The sequence below is a fragment of the Perna viridis genome, chromosome 6 (assembly GCF_037379345.1).
Source record: "Perna viridis isolate PV_CMFRI_1.1 ecotype Kerala chromosome 6, ASM3737934v1, whole genome shotgun sequence".
In the NCBI taxonomy this organism is placed as follows: domain Eukaryota; kingdom Metazoa; phylum Mollusca; class Bivalvia; order Mytilida; family Mytilidae; genus Perna; species Perna viridis.
In genome coordinates this window covers 39352801-39375279 of record NC_142450.1, presented here as the reverse complement: position 1 = coordinate 39375279, position 22479 = coordinate 39352801, and the positions used below count along the sequence as shown (strand labels likewise).

Sequence of the window (22479 nt, the reverse complement as noted above, 5' to 3'; positions counted from 1 at the left end):
TGTTCATATCACAACTCATACGTTATGCCAGAGCTTGCCGATACTACGCAGACTTTTTGTATCTTGCTAGAACTTTAACAAATAGGCTTCTGGAACAGGGTTATGTTGCTACAAGATTGAAGTCATCACTACAGAAGTTTTATGGTCGTCATCATGAACTCGTGGATCGTTATGGTGTATCCATCAGCACCATGAAAACTGATTTATTCAACGGGTCATAGTTTTCCTTTCCTCGTTTGTCTACCCCGGACTTGACTTTTTATGAGCAACTCGGCGGGTGTTTCTAGAAAAGCAGAGGTCCTTATCCTACCGGTGCACCTGGTCCATGCTTCCAGTTTTTAGTGGAGTCCGAGTTGCTCATTTACTTTTGTTACTTTGTATGTATGATTTTAGTTACTTTATGTTCTTTGTTGTGTATGTCTGTTTTCCATGTCTGGTCTTTGTCCCTGGAATACATTCTTTTGATTACCGCTATAACCTTGGTTCCCTTGATTATTCTTTCATCATGTGCACTTGCAGTTCGAATACTTATTTCTTGAGCTTTTTACTGAGGATCAAGCCATCGAATAAGTAATCCCAATTGTTCTGATATGCTTAAATCTAATTGTTACTGAATTTTTCAAGTAAAATATTGTTCGAGCTTATCGTCATATTTTGAAAGTCTCTGAAAGAGAAGATTCTTCTTCGGTAAGAGTTTGACAAAATCACTAATCGAACTTTTCGACTTAATGAATTTGTTCTCTTGTGTATGGCACTTCGCAGAAAGTTGATTTTGTTTCGATTTTATTTCTATCTATATCTTCGTATTGTCGGAGTAAAAAAACTTGAATATACCGAACTATCTTCTGACTCAGGGCCTTGATAATATTTTGTCACTGATTATCTAGTCTCTCTGATTCATATCTTGCTCTGGAATAGTTAATAATCATTAATAAGTCGAAAAGTTCTTTTGACCATGGCTTCAAGTTCAGCATAGAGTGGTTGTAATATATAAAGTTCTTCAACTGTTTTAGACGTGTAGGTGGTCTGAAGATACTGCCTAAATTCTATGTATTTGGTGTGATACGAATTCTTCTCAGTTAGCTAACAGTAGCGGCCTTGCCTCTTTCAAATACTGTTGATTGTCTCTATTGTGTCCAATGCATTTGTTCTTATATGAGATAGCATTAAGAATACACGATCCCTTCGTTCCATGTGAAATTGTCTAGCTTTGTCTGTAAATGTGCTAAGCCTTCTGGTGGGTTCCTAGCTCGCCCATCGTGGTCGATTGCAGATTTTCTAATGTAAAGGCTCTAAATAACTATTCCTAGATTTTGACGTCTTTATTAGCCCACTACATAATCCACAGGAGGAGATAGAAAATTTGTGGGAACCATTAATTTTCTAAATTTAAGATGACTAACATTAACGTGACGATTCAAAACATAAACAAAGGGGATCTGAGTAAAGGGAAAGAAACAGCAATGAACATGTTACAGAACACTAGTATGTGTATTTTATATAAAATGTGGAGAAGCGAAGAATATACATTACATTCTAATTCTAAAATGAATATGATGTCAATAAAGAAGAACAAAAATCCGGGAAAAAAATGTTCAGTCCGATATTGTGTGTTAATTAGTTGGCAAAATGCAACTTCCGGTTGGATTTTTCTAAAAACGTTTGTCTGGTCATTTATGATAAAATGCAGATTCTTATGTATTAATCATGTCTGTCATTGTCGAAACATCCCTCGGTGATTTCACCATTGATCTTTATACCGACGAGCGACCAAAATGTAAGTTTTCCTGGTTTGAGCCTTTGAAATAAAAATTTAGCTTGAAGTAGTAAGACTAAATTTGTTTATGTCTTTTATCTTATGAGTACTGAAAATGTTCCACCTTACTTATGACCAGGATTCAAGCTACTTGAGAAAAACAGGGAGAAGTGACTTCTCTTTCAGAGAGACACTAGGGAGGAGTGATCAGGGAGAAGTGAAAGTGTACGCGCATCATTTACTAACGCTGTAATATTAAAATTATTTATCAGTGATTTTTCTAGCACTCCTCATTTTTACCATTGACAAAAGACTTTTCAGAATGATGAAAATAATCTGGTTTCATTTTGTCACTTGAAATGTTTAAAAGTAGTAGTACAAAAACAAACATTAAGAGCTGTAAGCCCAACTTTGGTTCAAGTGGCGAAAGTGACAATTTTAGTACCCCAAGCTAATTACAACTCTCTACAGGTGTCAACATTTAGTGTAAACAATTACCTTATTCACCAATTGCAATGTATTATACTAATCAAGCACTCAAGCGCAACTTTAATGTACACTGTTAAAAGTCACTAAAGTTCAAATGCTGGTAGGAAATTTCTGCTGATAAAATTCCTTTACCTGTTAACTTTGTATGAAAATTACTCAAAAAGTTATTTATCATTTATTTTGTATATCAAACTTGAGTGTAAACCAAATGTGGGAAATTTTGGTCAATACACAGGTGTCACTCCATTTTGTGTTGCATGTCAGCAATATGTATGATCTTGGAAGTATCATTTACACTATCAGTGAACTCCTCAGAGACCAATACTAAATATGTCTGTGAAATAATAACATAAACTTGTCATTAACTTGATCTGGATCCCAAAAGCACAGTTGAAATTGTGCTAAATATAGAATTTCACGAGGCAACACTGGGAAATACCGTTTAACATTTATTTAATGTCTTTACACTTTGCTGTAAGTAACAGATGATACTGAAATATCTTATGTCTGATGCAAAATATACCATTAAAACATTACTCATTTTCTCATGCAAAAGTGACTAAAGCTTTCAAAATCTTGGAAAAAAACCCTGTTTATGTTATGTATTACTTACATGCACACAATATAAGCTGGCTTTTTCAAGTTTTTTTTCTTTTTGTTGACATATATATGTTACATTTTCTGCTGACCGAATAATTGACTGTATTATATATTCATGAAATTGAATTTCTAATCTATACCTCTTCCCTTACCAAATTTATAACAGCCAAATTAATATATGATCCAGTAAAGCAAAGCTTTTTGCAATGCATTGTCTTATTGATTTTGTCTTTTTTTAGCAGCACTGGAATAGAAAATTTCAGGCAGTGACATTCATTGGAATTTCATTTTGTTTGGTTTTTTTTTTACCGGGTCCCACTTAATCCATATTAAATATATTTAATATTTAATAATGATATTAAATATTATGTTTTAGAAAAGTTGTATTATATTCAGTAAACATCACTTACATACTCGGTAGCACTTACCATGTGCCACGTGCCCCATCATTTATGAAACCAAAACTGACATAGCTAGCGTAAAGTGTACAGCTAAATATGGACAAATATGTTGCGTCTAAGCTGACCATTATAGGTCACGAAAATGTAAAAATGGACTGCTATTGGCCTATTAGAATCGAAATAAGTCATGGAAACTCCATTTATGCCGCATTATTTTACCCTGAGCGATAGCAAGGGGTAAAATATCGGCATAAATGGTCAGCCCGTGGTAAAACAATGATAAAATGGAGTTCCATGATTTATTTCTTAAATCAAGACTGAAACTTTATGGATACATATTGTAGCGGTCGGTACAAACTCGTCTCAAGCTTTTGAACAGATAATGCTTTCACCAGAATGGTGATATTATCATAACCAAGTGTCAGTGTGAGCTATGTTGTTGTCAAAAGACCTGTGCCCATCGTCATAAACTTTTCAACTCTTTTTACTACAAGAAGGAGCTTTTTTATCAAAAAGAAACTAGTTTACATGTACAAATGTATTTTGTGAATGAGAAACAAGACCTTACTCAGCGAACAGTTTACTAGTATCATACTTTTACTATTTCAGAAATTTCTTGACTTAAGTTTGGTCCATATAGTTACATGTATCCAAGTATCAAATATACATTTGTACAATGTACTTAACGGCATCAAGATCTTATAATACAAGAAATGACTAGAATCTAGAAACATATTAATAATATATTTCTAGATGCTAGTCATTTTTAGTGAGAACCCTGTATTATTTCAAATCCACATAATTGACATTCTGGAAACTTCAAGGATTATTCTGATCAAAGTGGTGAAAAATAGATTTTGGCAAAAGTATCCTTGAAACAACCATGGTTACAAATAAAATAAGCACCATCTAGCCTTCAATATATTATTATGGTGCCTCATTCTAAATATTAAGCTCTCATTGAGATTTTTAGAGAGTGTGTATTAAAAGTCTGAAAAAAAGAATCTTAGTTCTATAAAAAAATTAAAATTTGTTTTCCTTCTAATTTTAGGTTGCAAGAATTTCTTAAAGCTATGCAAAGTCAAGTACTACAACTACTGTCTGTTTCATTCTGTTCAGGTATAGTATAATTTATCAATCAATATAAGGATGTACTTTACTTCTTGTTTCAATGAAAGAATAAGTGGTAGATATGTCAAGATAGTCGAGCAGGACTTAATAGATAATGTTAAATTATACAAGTTTTTAATTATAATAGGCATGTGGTAACCGTAATTTTACAAGTAGAAGCTGTTTAAGAAATTTTACAAATTAACTTTGGACAAGACATTATTTGAATTAGGAATTATTTTTTTATATAGGAAATCAGTAAAAAATAATTTGTAAAACTCACCCTTACTAATGGGGTTAGTAACGTACATGTAGTCATGCTGCCATGTCTAAGGGGTAAGGTATTAGTTAATGAACAGAAAAGACAATAGTTACTTAAAATTATTGATATTGTCAGAGAACATGGAAAAGAAACATAGATACCAATTTTTAACCTGTGTCAAATGTCTAATCACAATCAAAATTCAAATCTGTAATAGGTTTTAAGTGTATCAGCTGTTCAGGGTTCGACCTCTGCAGTCATATCAAGCTACCCCTGCAATGCATCTTATTTACAGATCACAATAAAACTAGTACTTTCTCAACCTCTCAATACTTTATTGATTCTCAAATCACTTAAGGTTCATGATGCATTCTATTAAGAAAGGTGATATTAATATGGACTGTTATCCTCTGCATGATGCTTAGGTGAACCTGTACTTTCGATGTAAGCAGCAGCATTATATATGCTTTTAGACCGATGAAACAAGCTACATGTATATGTATTATAGTTATTGTATTTCTAATTTTTAGAGAAATTTTATTGCCCAGACTGGAGACCCTTCAGGGACAGGAAAAGAAGGAGAATCTATTTATGGGTAAGATTATAAAATACGGCAAACTCTTCTCATTGGTTACCACTTACCATGTAACAATGCATTCATAGAGCATGTAGAGTTAGTGCCAATCTGTAACTAGAAATTATTTTTAGCCCTTTTTTTCTAATTTTTGTAGTAGCAGTTGCAGCAGCAAATACTTTTATATTCATTTATTTAGAAGATAATGTTTTGGTTTAAATGTTTGTGAAAGTGGTTGTTATCAATGCATTTATAAGCCCAACCCCCAATACATGTCTGTTTAAAAAAGTTAAGTTTCTTGTTTTTTTTATACATTGTATTTTATTGTTTGAAGCACTTGATTTTAGGAAATTAGTACTCTTTAGTATGAAGTAGTAAATATTTGAATTACTTGCTTATAATTGGGGGTAAAACTTTTTCTATGAAATATTCCAAATAAAATTTTCACTTGAAAGTAATTTGTCTAATTGAAATATAAATATTAAGTATGTATTTATGACTTTTTTTCTAGTGTACTATATGGAGAACAAGCAAGATACTTTGACTGGGAGTTTGTACCAAAGATTAAACACATGAAGACAGGACAGGTGTCAATGGTAAACAATGGAAACAATATGCATGGATCTCAGGTAAATAAAACCAAAGAACAATATGCATGGATCTCAGGTAAATAAAATCAAAGATCATTATGCATGGATCTCGGGTAAATAAAACCTAAGAATAATATGCATGGATCTCAGGTAAATAAATCAATGAACAATATGTATGGATCTTGGGTAAATAAAACCTAAGAACAGCATGCATGGATCTCAAGTAAATAAAATCCTAAGAACAATATGCACGGATCTCAGGTAAATAAAACCAAAGAACAATATGCATGGATCTCAGGTAAATAAAACCAAAGAATAATATGCATGGATCTCGGGTAAATATAACCTAACAACAATATGCATGGATCTCAGGTAAAGAAAACCTAAGAACAATATGCACAGATCTCAGGTAAATAAAACCTAAGAACAATAAATAAAACAAAAAACAATATGCATGGATCTCAGGTAAATAAAACCAAAGAACAATATGCATGGATCTCAGATAAATAAAACAAAGAACAATATGCATGGATCTCAGATAAATAAAACAAAGAACAATATGTGTGGATCTCAGAAAAATAAAACAAAGAACAATATGCTTGGATCTCAGATAAATAAATGAAGTTATGTTTTCTCATTATAGTGACATGAAAATTCCTATTTTGAGCTATGTAAGATTACCTTATCTCACCCAGGGATTTCCTATGATAATCAAACAAGAGTTTGTGAATGATCATATCTAACCAATATGTATGAGAAAATTCTTTGAAAATAAAAATTTTATAGAAAATAACCAGTGATTGATTATTTCTAGCTGTTTATTTATATCCAATGACTGTTTGGAAGTCACCCATTTTTAACACCTGGTTGGCCCCGTGCAGGTCCGGGTGTTAAAAGAATAGGCCTGCAACAGGCTAAGCTTGTCGTAAAAGGCAACTAGATAGTGCTCAGAACCCTAGCCGGGGGCTAGGGCGCTTTGCCCACAGAGCATCTGGGATGTGTGCCCCAGGTGGTGGAATGGGGTACCCCTGGCGTGTTGCATGCTGGGGTTGTCAGGCTATAATACGGAAAACCTGACTGCAAACCATAGTGGTGCACCGTGTTGGGAAAGACGCTACGTTCCTCGCACGTTAAAGAACCCTACTGTGGTATTCTCCCGGAGTAGGAACCATAGGGCTCCGCCACAGGAGGCTAAATTGCCCGACCCTACCCACCTCTCCCTATTTCCAGTGGCAATCAAAATTTGTCGACTCCATTCTCCTTGTGTCCCATCCCTTTTTCATTTCATCATCGTTTCATGTTCATTTTGTCATCAATTTCATGTTCATCGTCTGAATATAGCTGAAATATTGCTGCTCGGACATTAAACTCCAACAAACAAACAAACAAACATTAACACCTGGTTGTGAAGTATCACCCCTCACATTGATATGTCATGATCAGCTGTTGAACGTAGGTAATTTCCATTCAAACATATGATTTGAAAACAAACTGGAAGTAAGAAAAAGAATCAAACACTAGCTTTTCTCATGCAAGATTGGGAAGTCTCAGGGTAAGATATAATAATTCTCTAACAAGTCTTGTTTGAGAACTATTTAAAAAATATGAGATTTCCCTATCTTGCACTTGTACAGGTGAAAGATTCTTAATATTTTATTTGCTATGGGAGTACTGTTTGCATTACTATAGGTAGAAAACTAAAAAGACAAAATACAGAAATATGAATACACTGTTTCAATCAATAACATCATTTTTTCTCACCATGTCAAATACTTATGTGAAAAAAAACACTATCATGCCAAAGATGTCAGGAAAATAGAATAAGAAAAAGTTGATAAATAGATAATTCAAAATTTCAAAGTTTATGGCATGATCATTGGTTAGGATTAATAAACAGTATTTATTTTAATCAATTTACACAAAATCAAACTAATTATCACTTGCATTGATGCTTTTTTGGTGAATAAATAGATTCAGTTTATAAATCATTAATTTAATTTCAGAAGTATCACTTTATGATTGGATAAAAAAATTTCATCTATCATCTTATTGACAAAAGTTTTGTGGCTTGGGTGGTGGATAAAATTTTGGTTCTAATTAATTATAATAGATTGCCACCAGAGGCTATTTGTATTTAAGCTTCTGATGGCTAATTTTTTAAGATCAACTTCTCTGTATCAATAGATGCCAATGTTTTGAAGCTTGATAGGTTGATAACCTCAATACCCTTTGCAAGATTTGATGGCTCAAAGGATGGCTGTGGGGACTCAAAGCTGTCATTGAAACCCTACAAGGAAATACATTTTGGCCTATATCTCTGCCTTTACATGGCTTAGTGGGTGGCAGCCATGATGTAAGCATTGGGATGTCTTTGAATGATAAACTTTTTTATTAAATGATCAAATGATATGACCACATAATTTCAAATTTTCAAGGTGATTGATTCAGAATCTTTAGTGCCTCTAGTTAAGATCTATTTATTAATCTTGATATGAAGAATGACTAATATTTTTTTCTGTATATTTAAAGTAACCTTAATGCTCTTAATACGCACTTATAACCTGCTTGTTTATTGTTGACTAGTTAAATGAGGTTATTTCTTCCTAGATAGAAAAATAGAAAAATACATTATTCATCCTTTAAATGACTTTATGAAACAAGTGTTAATTATTTTCTCCAAGGATATCTCTTTAGCTTAACGATCAATTACCCATTCCCAGTTGAAGAAGAATTATCAAAAATTTAATAATACTTGTAGTAATTAGATCAACATGATTTTATTGTTAATTTGAAAATAAAGGTGACCTAAAAAAAAACATTTGAAATTATGGTTTTTTTGACAGAAGCAGTTCCTGCTCTTCTTCAATAAGTTCATGGAAAATCAAATATTTCTGTGAGAGTCTCACTTTATTTATGAAGTATATTTTGCGGCTTGCTTTTGGCAAGCAAACTTATTATGCAAAAGTTAAAGTGCTACATGCCTCCAGAGCTTACTATTTGAACAAAATTTGTGCCTGCTCTGCTGTCAGTTTCAGTTTTTCACTGTATTGGGTAACCCTTTGGAGTCTGGACCACTTTTAAAGCTGGTATATATGTCTCTGTTTCAGTTTTTCATTGCCCTGGGTAATTCTCTAGAGTACTTAGATGGCGTACACACAGTATTTGGTGAGGTGACAGAGGGACTAGATGTAATAGAGAAGTTAAATGAAGCATATTCTGATGAAAAATTCAGACCTTATCGAGATATCCGGATACACCATACCATTATCCTAGATGATCCGTATGAAGATCCCCGTGGTCTGGATGTCCCTGACAGGTCTCCATCACCTACACAGGAAGTTATTGAGGTATGATGCATATACATTGCTATATTATGCTTTGATATTTCTTGCATTTGGTTCTGTAATGTTTTTGTGACTGAATAGACCTTTTTCTAAACTCAAAAAATGGTATAAGTAATCCATGTTTTCATGTCTTTTTCATACAAGTTTCTATGCTTTATAAGTAACTGATAAACAGCCTTAACCACATCAAATCTGAAATCCTTCAAGGACTTAGATTAAGCTCTTTTCAGTTTAAGGTATTCTACAAACACTGCATTGAAATGATAAAATGACTTAAGCAGTCAGCTATACATTTTCCAATCAGGGGTTGATCCAGGATTTTAGATTAAGAGGGGAGGGGCACACAGTTAAAATTTTTTTAGGTTAAATTTTTGAAATATTCTTTTAGAGTGGGTGCAATGTAGATATCTTTTGTGGTAAAATTAGCAAGAAAATTAAAGTTTCAACCTAAAACTGCCTAAATCTACCCCTGACAACCCATGCTATGTAAATATTAGGTGGGGGCATGGCCGCCATGCCCTGCTTGAATCTGCCCTTGCCAATGAAATATAAAGTTAAAATGCACTGAAATTAATGAATGTTATAACAAAAAAATACAGAACTGTTAAAATCTGGGATTTCACTTAAAAATATTCTTTGAACAAAAGACACAAATGTATATCTAAATAGGTAAAATTTCACGTAAAAAAACAAAATACTATTCCGGTGACCAATTGTATAGTAAATATCAGCCAAAAAAAATATTGAAGTGTCAGCGGTGGGATGATTCAAATATGTCAAAATCCTGAGACATGGCCTTAACCTGAACACATAAAAAACAGAGACGATCTACAGATCCATTGGAAAGAACCAAATAAAAAAGATTACACATAAAAACTGAAGAAAAGGGAAACAAGATGTCACACAAAGACTAAAGCATTAGCAAAATGCACTCCAACAAACCGCTTTACCATACATCAGCTGTTATCTAACTTTCTCACAGAGAGCAAGATTGGCAGCTGATGCAGAGATTGATGATTTGGAAGGAAAGACAGAAGAAGAAATAAAAGAGATAATGGAAGGAAGAGAAGAAAAAGCTAATGCTCAAGTATTAGAAATGGTATGTTGACCATCTCAGTGCTAATACTATTGCTTGAAAAACAAAAACTGTGAAAGTACGTTAATTTGTGGATACCAATTTTCATGTATTAGAGAAGAAACACAAGTTCATGGATTCTTGAATTTGTGGTTTTGATGTTTTCAGTATACACATCAATGGAAATCTCATATTCGTTGGGAACTAAATTCTTGGTTTGAGCTACCCAAGAAAACCACGAAAATTGGTACCCCTCAAACATTAGTACTTCCACAGTAGTTGTCCTTTTATACTATAAACTAACTTGTTTTTTTTTTCATTTAGGGATGTCAATTCAACTTTATGGCTATTAAATTTTAAATTTAAATTACCATTACTCACTCCTCTGTGTATTATATAGTAGAGGGACATATTTAGACTCATTTTTGCATTTTATCTTGATGCCAAATTGTTGAAAACAAATCACTCTTGTTGGCTTACAGTGTACAGATTAGATCAGAGGGCTGATGAAAATTTGCATCTGACATACTAGAAAAGTTATTGAGACCTTGTACCTGAATTGAACTTAAAATTTAAAGTAATTGTCTCTATGATTAAAACAAAATCAAGAGATGTTTTAAATACTATGGGTAATTTTGATGTTGTTTTTCTCATTCCAGATTGGTGATTTACCTTCTACAGATATCACTGCTCCTGAAAATGTTTTGTTTGTCTGTAAATTAAATTCTGTAACAACAGATGAGGATCTAGAAATCATTTTCTCAAGATTTGGTCCAATCAGAAGGTAAGTTTATGTACACACACAAGATTTGGTACAATCAGAAGGTAAGTTTACACACACACACAAAAGATTTGGTCCAGTCAGAAGGTAAGTTTACACACACACACAAAAGATTTGGTCCAGTCAGAAGGTAAGTTTATACACACACAAAAGATTTGGTCCAATCAGACCCTGGCATATTTGTTTGCTTTAAATCGACATTCTGCTTTTCAAGTCTTTAATTTTACCTTTAGAAATAGTTTTACTTTAAATTTCCTTTGATTTTTTTTTAAATTCCACTTCTAAGTTGTCTTTGTAAAATTAGGCCTAAATTGATTCATTCAACATTTTAAAGAGTAATCAAGGGAACCAAGGTTATAGCAGTAATCAAAAGAATGCAGTTCAGGGACAAATACCAGACATGGAAAACAGACATACACAACAAAGAACATAAAGTAACTAAAATCATACATACAAAGTAACAAAAGTAAATGAACAACTCTGTCTCCACTAAAAACTGGGAGCATGGACCAGGTGCACCTAAGAGGGTAAGTGTCCTCTGCTTTTCTTGAAACACCTGCCGAGTTGCTCATAAAAAGTCAAGTCTGGTGTAGACTAAGGAGGACAAGGAAAACTATGAAACGTTAAACAAATCAGTTTTCATGGTGCAGATGGATACACCATAACGATCCAAGTAGTGTTCTATTTTGCCATTGAAGGATTTTTACAACTAATGATAGGACATTGGAGGATTTATGGGCTTTTTAATGCTGTATATTCAGAATTATTGCAATTCTCAATTATAAGAAAATATGGGAATGACTTACAATCACAATAATTAGACCCCACATTACAAAATTTCTTACACAACTAATATGGGATTTTCTCAATATTACAAGAATTAAAAATGCATTATGTAACTTAAATTACAAAGTTACAATTTTTAATGCTCTGCCAAAATATCAGAATTAACAGTTGATGTTTCATGCTTTTATAAGTAAAAAATTGCTGACAGTTCTTACACAAACCAGAGAGAGTATGTTTGAAGTCCAAATGTCAACTCATTCCATATGTTCCTTTATCTGTGTTTTTAATTGCAGTCTGCTCACTAATGTTTTAAGTTTACTGACTTGAAAATAGAATTCTCCCTAAATTTGATTGTGTCGATTATTTTGTTTTAGTTGTCTCCCTGTCTTTTTTATAAAAAAGTTGTCACATTGAATAAAGTTGCAATTTTTAAGGTGAATGCATTACTGTTTATAAACAAAGTTCGTGTAAATTTGAATGCAACTCTTATTATTTCTAAATAAGATTATTAACATAAAAACAGAATTGGTAGTAAGTTAATGCAAATTTTAGGAGAGTTCAAAAATATTTCTTTTTAAAGAGGAGAAAAAAAAACTAAGAATTTTACAAATATCTTTTATTTACAATTATTCCCTTTTCTGTAAAGATTTTGTTGTCCGATTTCATTGCAGTTTTTCAGCCAGAAACTAAAACATATGTATTTTAATTTTAAATGGGAGATAATCTGAGTTAACCTATCTATAGGTAGCCCTTTATCATATGTATACCATACCTACCAATATTTGGAAATGCCCATGGGAATTCTTATGCATGTAATAGTCCTCAACACCCAAGAAAACTATTACTGGGGCCTTCAATTCACCAATGTGTTTTTGACTTATTTATGACAAAAGAAATCTAATGCTCTACTTATTTTAAATTGTGGTCAGTATTGCTCTTAAAAAATTAAATTTTTGAGCATCATTGGGGGAAATCCTCACAATAGTGACACTTGGCAGATATGGTATACTTGATTTTTTTTCAAATATTACCAATACTTTGTATGTGTATATTCAAGATTTTTGATTAATCAAAATTGTTGGTATACATTTGTACTAAAGAAAGACAATTTTTAAAACAAATTATGATTTTGAACAGTGATGTATTCTAAATTCCTGTATGTGATTCTGTTGCCTTACATGTACATGTATAAATGTTTTTAGTGATGTGTATGGATTTGTTTTAGCTGTGAAGTAATCAGAGATCACAAGACGGGAGAATCATTACAATATGCTTTCATAGAGTTTGAGAAGGTATGTCTGTTACATCAGTGTTTTCTTCCGAATTATTGCCTGAATATAGCTGAAATATTGCTGCTTGGGCATTAAATCCCATTAATTAATCAATCAATCTTCTGAATTATACTCAAATCACTCAACTTACTCTACTTACTTTTGTTGAAAATTTATTTCGCTTTTTATTGTGCAATACTGGCTTGTGACAAAATATATCCACTTTTATATAGTGGTATCACAAAAAAACATTGATACATTCAGACTTGCCACTACTTATTTTCCAGAATAGTTTAGCCTCAAGAAAATCAAATATATAGCTCATTACAATAGGTTTACATTAAGTGCCTAAAGAGTGTTGCTTAGGTGTTTATTGAACTACAACATTTCTTTTAGCACGAAATATTTGGGAAAAGCAACTTTGTAAGGAGTAGGGACCGAAAAAGGAATTATCATAGCATTTTGAAAATTGAAAAAGAAATAAATCTGTGTTACATTTTGGCCTTTTTTTCCTTCAATTTTTTAAGTGACTTTCAGTAATCCAGAATTTTAATGTTGACATTTGATATTTACAAGTTTTACACTGTTTACAGAAAAAAGACTGTGAAAGTGCTTACTTTAAGATGGATAATGTATTAATTGATGACAGAAGAATACATGTAGATTTCAGTCAGTCTGTGTCTAAAATCAAATGGAAAGGAAAAGGTAATAATAAATATAGATTAAATGGTTTAAAGGTTCAGTAGGTAGATATTTGGTCTGTATAAATGGTCCTAGAAATTCCTTATTAAGTCATCAAATAAAGATAAAACCAATTACAAGGATAAGATAATATTGTCATAATAGAATTTTGATCAGTTTGTAGAGTTTAGTTAAGAAAGCAATTCATTTGTCAAAGATTAAAGGAAGTACAAAATGAAGAATAAAAAAACGTAACATACTTTTGTCAAACCCTGTTTAATGAATAGTGTGCTAATAATGTTCCACATCCTTTGGTTTGTAGATGATAGTTGAAAAGAGGAACCATTCAATTTAATTTTTTAAACTTTAGCACATTAATCTTGGCCATAGACTTCTAGTAAATTTTGATGTGTGTTTTGCCATCACTGTTCAGGAGCTACATGTGGAAATCCCTCTAACAATTTTGGAATGTTTGGGTATCTGTGAATATTGGAACATCTATCACCATAATTTGCCACCACTTTTACCAACCATCTGACATTAATTTTAGTGTACTGATAAGTTTAAGTAATTTGTCTGTGTTTTCAAACTACAGTGAAACTTGTCTTACCCAAACACTGAATAATCATAAAACTTGTCAAAACCAATCATTGAATAATCATAAAACCTGTCTAAAACACTGAATAATCATAAAACTGTCAAAACCAATCATTGAATAATCATAAAACCTGCCTAAAACACTGAATAATCATAAAACCTGTCTAGACCAAACACTGAATAATCATAAAACCTGTCTAACCCAAACACTGAATAATCATAAAACCTGTCTAAAACACTGAATAATCAGAAAACCTGTCAAAACCAATCATTGAATAATCAAAACCTGTCTAGACCAAACTGAATGATCATAAAACCTCTCTAGACCAAACACTGAATAATTGTAAACCTGTCTAAACCAGACACTGATTAATCAGAAAACCTGTCTAGGCCAAACACTGAATAATCATAAAACCTGTCTAGACCAAACACTGAATAATCAGAAAACCTGTCTAGACCAAACACTGAGTCATCATAAAACCTGCCTAAATCACTGAATAACCAGAAAATCTGTTTTACTGGACACTTTTAACACTCCCTTTATATAAATTTTAATGTATTTTGAACCCTGGTAAACTGAAGTCCTGTCTGAACCCACTTTTTTTGGCAGATTCCCAGAGTACTTGGGCCAAGAATGAATATTTGGCGCAATTAATGTTGGCATTTTTAGACAGACTGCTTACCCAGTTACTTGTCACATTAAACTAACCGCAGGGAGAAAGTGTTTTCCATTATTGATATTTGTTACTTTTTACAGGTAAAGGAGTAGAAACCTTCAAAGAAGAACCAAAGAAACCACAATACATTATTAAAGACCAATCAAGGAGACAGGACAAGTATCCTTTAATACCCCACATAATTCACTAAAGCTGTAAGGTGATTTACCTTGATGCATTTTTCATTGTTTTTACGGGCATTGCCAAAAGCAGTAGCAGGTCTAGGAGTTAGGGCACCGTGTCTGTCCATCCATCTATAACACAATATGATATCAGCTTTCATTGCAACTCCTCTAAAACTATCCAACAGGATTTCATAAAACTTAATATGTAGCATGAACATCATATGTTGTCGTGCATATTATCAGGAAATTTTTATTCTCTAATTTTAATGGGAGTTATGCCCTTTTGAACTTAGATTCTTATGTAAATCATCATGTATCAGCTTGTCATCAAAACTCTTCTAAAACTACCCAACAGAATTTCGTTATGTGACAAGAATATCATATTTAGTGCATTTTCTCTGGACATTTTGATTCTCTAATTTTTTATGGGAGTTATGCCCCTTTGAACATAGATGTTTACTGAAAACCATCATGCATTAGTATGTCATCACAACTCGTCTAAAACTACCCTTCAGAATTTCATAAAACTTGATATGTAGCATGAACATCATATGTTCATTTGTTATTTCATAAAACTTTGTATGTAGCATGAATATCATGTGTTGTCATGCATATTATCAGGAAATTTTGATTCTCTAATTTTTATGGGAATTATGGTCTGTAGTTCCATATATCTTTCCACAACACTTTTTTTGTCATATTTTCTTCAGCAACTATAAATACCAACTGCAGTGCGAGGCAGGTCCAGTCATCGATTGGGCTAGCTTTTTTTTACCTCTACCCTTTGAACAGCTGGAGATATGTTATTATCATACTGTTTGTCCATCTCATTCCCATATCATCTAAAAACACACAAAATGAAATTCATTGAAACTTTAATACATTCTTTTTCAAATGATATCATTGTGCATCTCTTATGTTGCATTTCCATCAGAATGGCTGTATGAGTTTTCATGATACAAAACATGAATTAAAGAGGACTATCATCCCACCTGCAACCCCTCTGAAACAGCAGTATGGAATTTGGTTAAACCTTTGTACTTCTTAAGTACATTTTCTATCACATGATGTCATTATCCATATCCAATTATGGAAGGATAATTACATGATTCATAATGGTATTGATACTTTTGCTCACAATATTTCTAGTTTTCTTATGGGATAATAGTTCTATCTATTAGCTATTCTGGCAGATTTCAATTTAATCCAGTAGAAATTATCATTTTAACGATTCTACTGCAGTGTTCTGCTCATATATTTTTTAAAGATCATACTATGTTATGATATTGTTGGGTTGGCGTTTTTATTTTTTTTTCGTGTGATAACTTTTAAAAGTTGTAGTTAAATTTTGATACATGTTACCTGCTGCCAGAGGAAGGTTGCTATTTAAAATGGGTTCACTAGTCCCTACAGTTCCGCAAAAAAAGGGGCCAATAGGGGTAAAATAGGTTGTTTATTTCAAATTGATGTAGAATACAGAATGTTTGATTCTTATTCAGTTTTAACAGTTTTTTTTAAATTGTTTGATATAAATTCTGTTCTAAGAATATTTAACATATTTTAAATAGCTTATAGCATTTTCATTCTGTTGGGGGCTGAAGTGTGGCCATACACTAAATATCATTTTTTTTTAATTTCTGGTCCGATTTTGATTTTTTTTTCATTGAAATGCCTACCTGTATATTCAGTCAGTATATCATGGTTTTTATATTAACAAGGTAAATGTCATTTTTTTTTTATTTATTTTAAAAATATTTTATCCGACTTAAAACATTTTTTTTGTGACTTGTTCCTCTTTGTAAGGGCTTATAAGAGAAGTATGCTAGCAAATTTACTCCATCCTGAACTCTTTTTGAGATTATGGGCTACAAAGTGATCAATGAAAGCATCCTGAAAGCAGAACTTTTTACTTAAATTATTTTCAAAATATTGTGTAATATTGCATCCTTACTAGTTGATGTGTCTGTAATGAACTTAAGTCTCTATGTGCCAGTGTTTCAAAAAATAATGTTTTGTCCACATTTGCTGCAAGTGAACAGAGTGTAAGTGGTTGCAGTCTTATAATGCTGAGCTTGGTGACGCTTTCGTTTTATAAAATAATGACTTAACTGTCAGTCTCTGAAAGATCAGGCAGTTGGTGAAACATGGTATGAAAAACCCTCCATTTTTGAAAAGTTGTATTTGACTATTTGTACCATCAGAATCAAGGTAAAATGACCGGATTTTCCATATCACTTTGATAAATTGAGTTATAATGTCAGTGAAATGCACTTAAAATTAGTACTAACTAAGGCAGATAACTCGGTCAAAAACCTAATTTTTCTAAAATTCTATTGAAAATTTATTTTTTGAGCAAATCCAGTGATGCAGGGATCAAAATATGTTCTTTTTGAATAGGCAAAGCATCCCTGAGTGAAGCTGTATTGTCATATTGGGGCATTTTTTACATGCATGTTTCTGACTTTTCCCAATTTGTCTGATTCCTACAAAAACTTACACTTTGTAACAAGCTTTCTGATTTGATAGTTTTCATTACCAAAAAAAGAAACTGTGGCATCATGCACATGATTATCTGCATTCCATAGTTCAATTACTTTGCAAGTATTTTAAAAGAGTAATCAAAGGAACCAAGGTTATAGAGGTAATCAAAAGAATGTAATCCAGGGACAAAGACCAGACATGGAAAACAGACATACACAACAAAGAACATAAAGTAACTAAAATCATAAGTACAAAGTAACAAAAGCAAATGAGCAACTTGGACTCCACTAAAGACTGGGAGCATGGACCAGGTGCACCGGTAGGGTAAGCATCCTCAGTATAATCAAATTATATTTACATCATCCTTCGTTAACACTTATAGATCAAATATTATAGATAATTGAGTGCCTATGTGATCCTCATCATTGTCACTTTAGTTAAATGGGTCATAGTTATGATATAAAGATTACCGTAGTTTGTTTCAGTAAATTTGATTGAAACACATAATGAAAAATACATTTCCTTAACTTACCGCAGTAAGTATGAATTAGTATTTGAAGAAAATGGTGATGGAAAAAGTTCAAAGAAGAAACAGAAAAACAGATCCCCAGAACATGATGATTCTAGACATAAGGTATACAATGTATGTTGAAATTTTACTTGGTACATGAATGTTTTTACCAGCATAACAATTTAAGAGCCACTCAATCTATCCATCTGTTTATGTAGTGGTACATGCTTTGTGTACTGTGTAAGTAATAGCCAGTTATAGCCGCCCCACCCCATCCATCTGTTTATGTAGTGGTACATGCTTTGTGTAATCTGTAAGTAATAGCTGGTTATAGCCACCCCTTCCCATCCATCGGTGTATTGCTTTGTGTAATCTTCAAGTAATAGCCGGTTATAGCCGCCCCATCCCATCCATCAGTTTATGAAGTCGTACATGCTTTGTGTGATCAGTAAGTTCAACTGCATTCAACTTTTCCTAGTCTTCATTTACAAATTGAAGCTGTACACCATCTATTATGGAGAAATTTTACAAACTTTGTCCTACATTTTTACCTGTGTCACCAACGGCAGAAGCAGGTCTAGTTGTATGGTCTTTCTATCCGTCTGTCTGTTCATCCATAACACTTCAGCTTGTCATTACAACTCTTCTGAAACTACTCAAAGGTCTAGTTGTATGGTCACTCTATCCGTCTGTCTGTTCATCCATAACACTTCAGCTTGTCATTACAACTCTTCTGAAACTACTCAAACAAAATTCCTGAAACTTGGTATGAAGCAAGTTGTGCATATTATCAGGACATTTCGATTCTCTAATTTTTATGGGAGTAAAACTTAGAAATTTACCAAAAATCATCTGTATAAGCTTGTCATCACAAATCCTCTGAAACTACATAACATAATTTCAGAAAACTTGGTATGTAGCAAGAACACCATATGTAGCTGTGCATATTATCAGGAATTTTTTGTTCTCTAATTTTTATGGGAATTATGCCCCTTTGAACATTGAAATTTACTGAAAATCATCATGTATCAGCTTGTCATTGCAAATTCTACCTTACAGAATTCCATGAAACTTTATATGTAGCAAAAACACCATGTATAATTGTGCATATCATCAGGAGATTGATTTATTTAGCGTGTTGGCATGTGGAACCTAGAGTTACATATTCAATAGATTTTACTAAAAAAATTTAATTCTTTCTGCCTGTTTTTTTTTTTTTTAAGTCAAAGTTCAAGGTTGCCAGGTCAGATTTTTTGGAAAATGATTCTTTAAAAAAAATTTGTGAAGAGTTATGTTTGACAGAAAAATTGGTGAAGAAATAATCTTCTATTTTTCAACCAAAATAATCTTCTTTAATCCACCATTTCCATTATACCGATGTTATTTAGTAATGACTTTGAACCAGAGACAACTAAAGACTGGATTATAAAAAATATATTTTGAGTGTTCATCATAGTACACAATAACAAAATAAATTTGCATGAATAAATAACAGTCATCCAACTGTTATTGTCATTTATTTATGTCTTCTACTAAAGGCACTTTGATATGGATAAGAAATGTGAATTGCATCATTCTCTTTTTAAATACATGGTATAAATACTAAGGAATTTATCTTTGACACCTTGTCACATAACTGGTGATCATAAAATGAATTTAATTACCATACCATGTAAAATTTATTACCTTAGTATTGCAACAGTGCATGTATATGCCAGAACAAATGTAATTTATTTTATATGAAGAAAAACATAACCAATTGTTTTTAGATTGATAAGATGCCAGTCAAAGATGCTGTCATGAAATGCATGATGTATTACTATATAAAGGAGAAAAAAATTCAAATAGAGTTATTGCCCTTACATTAATTATATATATACATATTTATTATAGATATATCTTGCCCATGTCAACAACTAGTATACAGAACATTGTCACAAAAAAAAACTATTGACAGTAAGGATTAAGTACTGTGTCAAGGGGGTGGTCCACTACTGCTAAGGGTTTAACTTCTTACAATGTTTTTTAAAAATTTATCTTCATATAATGTTCTTCAAAGCCTTATTCTAGGTATTTTCAGCTTAGTGTTTCAGAAAAGGGATCCTCTTAAGCATCTATTAAGATCCACCCTTATTGGCCTATAGCTGAAGAATTATATTCTGTACTTTCTTGATTTAATTTAAGATATAACTACTAGAATATTATAATTGATTTTAGCTCATGTTATTTTTATAGAAGAAACAGTCATTCAGAAGTAGATCCAGAAGTCCTAATAGACAGAACTACAGGGCACCATGGAGGGACAGGAGAGAGGATAGCAGAAGAAATGAAAGGAGATATTCTCCTCCACAGAGAAATAGAGATAATCGAGAGTTACCCTCCAGACGTAGGTTTTCACCACCAAGGAGAAGGAGTCCAGACAGAGGAAACAACAAACTCATAGAAAGAGATTGGAGACATGAAAGACAGAGGGATGAATCACCAAGACGGTACAAAGAACGAGATGACTCACCACCAAGAACCAAAAGAGAGGGAATGGACAGAGGTCATAGGTCATCTCCACTCAGTAATAGGTATAGGTCTCCACCAAGAATAGCAAGGGAAAGAAGGTACAGTAGCAGTGATTCTGATGATAACAGGAAAGACAAGAAGAAAACAAGGAAAAATAAATATGACAGTTCTGATGATGAGGATGATAGGAGAAAATCTAGGCATATTGGGAAGGCAGCAGAAAGTTCTGATGATGAAAGAAATGTAAAACAGAAAATGAAAAAGAGGCTTAAAAGTGACTCCTCTGATGATAGAATGAGAGGTAGGAAGATGCAGAGTTATGGTAGTAGCTCAGAGGAGGAGTCATTGGATAGAAATAGGGGGAAAATGAGACATAAAAGGGACTCAAGTAATGAATCTACAGAAAGAAAGAAAAGTAAAAAGAAAAAGAAGCATGTGGACTACAGCTCTGATGAAGATCTGATTAAGAAAAAGAAAAAGAGGAACAAAAATGACTTTTCTGATGAAATTGAAAAATCAAAGAAAAAGAAGAAAAAGAAAAAACATGAAAAGTCTGAGAGTGAGGAAGATAGAAGGAAAAAGAAAAGAAGAGAAAGTTCCTCTGAGGAGGAGGAATCAGGAAGAAATAAACACTCAAAAAGTTCTAAAAACAGATATAGAGATAGTAGTGAATCTCCTGTAAGGACTGATAAATATAGCTCTGACTCTAGAAAGAAAAATAGCAGAAAAGAAAGAAACGAATATGTTGATAGGAGAAGGTAGCATTTATAATCACTTCATACTTGTGTGGCAGCTGTACAAAAATCCAACATAAAAGAAGAAAATGCAATAATTATTACATCTGAAATCTGATATAAATATGAGTTATATTAGTAAAACCTGGTGTTATATTGTTAATAATCCATAAGTATGAGAATGGTTTTCAATCTTCAAAGATCTTCAAAGGTATGCAGGTAACAAGATAAACCACACTTCATAACATGTATAATGATCAAAAACACATTATTGTACCCAAATAATAGGTAGGATGTGGATGTCACAGTTAAAGCTTATTGACATATTAAAACAGCTACAAGAAAACATGGGTACTATCATGTAACCATGTAAAAAATTTGAATTATATTAAGGAATTCCCCTGCCTGCTTGTCCATATATTTTTGTAACCACAACTCTTCCAAAACCAGCCACAGAATTTTGATAAAATTTCTTTGGAAGGTTAAGCATCATATGCAGATGTGCATGAAGGAAGATAATGATTGCTAGTACTTGCAAAGGGAGACATTTAACTTTTGGGCTCTACCTTTATAAACATTGTACGCACAACACTTCTTAGTCCACTCAATCGATTTTTATGAGATTTTACAGCAAGGTTAGGTATATGTAGATGTACATGAAGGGAGATGATCCATTTCAGGTTGCTTCTCAATAAGCATTCAGTATTTATCTGGTTGGCTCGGGTCGGAATAATGTGTCCGAGTGTGATGGCATACATACCTCCGGGTTGCTACTTCTGTGAGCTTGCACAATAAAGGTCCTGCTCAGCGTGGCGAGCCAGTACAAAACAGGGTCTATTGGATTAGACAATCGTTCTCGACCTGAAATACATTATATATCTGCCTTGGGACATAATCAATCCATCAACTGCTTGGGGAAATTATCCGTTTTTAGGGTTAACAATCATAGACCTGTAATTAAATAATAGATCTCTGACATAATGCAAGTCCACTTTAAGGAATGATATTTCTTGCTCGCATTATTCTATAATCCAAGTCACCTCAGATTGTTTGCGGTTTTTTGCGTTTATTTTTTCAATCTCGG

General features: G+C 32.7%; 1 protein-coding gene across 4 annotated transcripts; it reads left to right on the top strand.

The window, feature by feature from the left end:
* Positions 1-1379: 1379 nt before the first annotated feature.
* LOC148614909 (peptidyl-prolyl cis-trans isomerase-like 4) lies at positions 1380-21539 on the top strand. 4 transcript variants are annotated; one of them, XM_088589422.1, is made up of 12 exons: positions 1380-1485; positions 4298-4365; positions 5149-5213; positions 5704-5821; positions 8890-9129; positions 10109-10225; positions 10861-10985; positions 12994-13060; positions 13633-13744; positions 15075-15153; positions 18177-18273; positions 20386-21539. In XM_088589422.1, the coding sequence occupies exons 1-12, from the start codon at positions 1395-1397 to the stop codon at positions 21421-21423; spliced, it is 2217 nt and encodes a 738-aa protein (XP_088445548.1). In that variant the 5' UTR covers positions 1380-1394; the 3' UTR covers positions 21424-21539. The 4 variants fall into 4 exon arrangements, with proteins under 4 accessions (XP_088445548.1, XP_088445547.1, XP_088445549.1 ...); XM_088589421.1 differs by having other exon boundaries at positions 18177-18282; XM_088589423.1 differs by lacking the exon at positions 1380-1485 and adding an exon at positions 1631-1777 and having other exon boundaries at positions 18177-18282.
* The last annotated feature ends 940 nt before the right edge of the window (positions 21540-22479 follow it).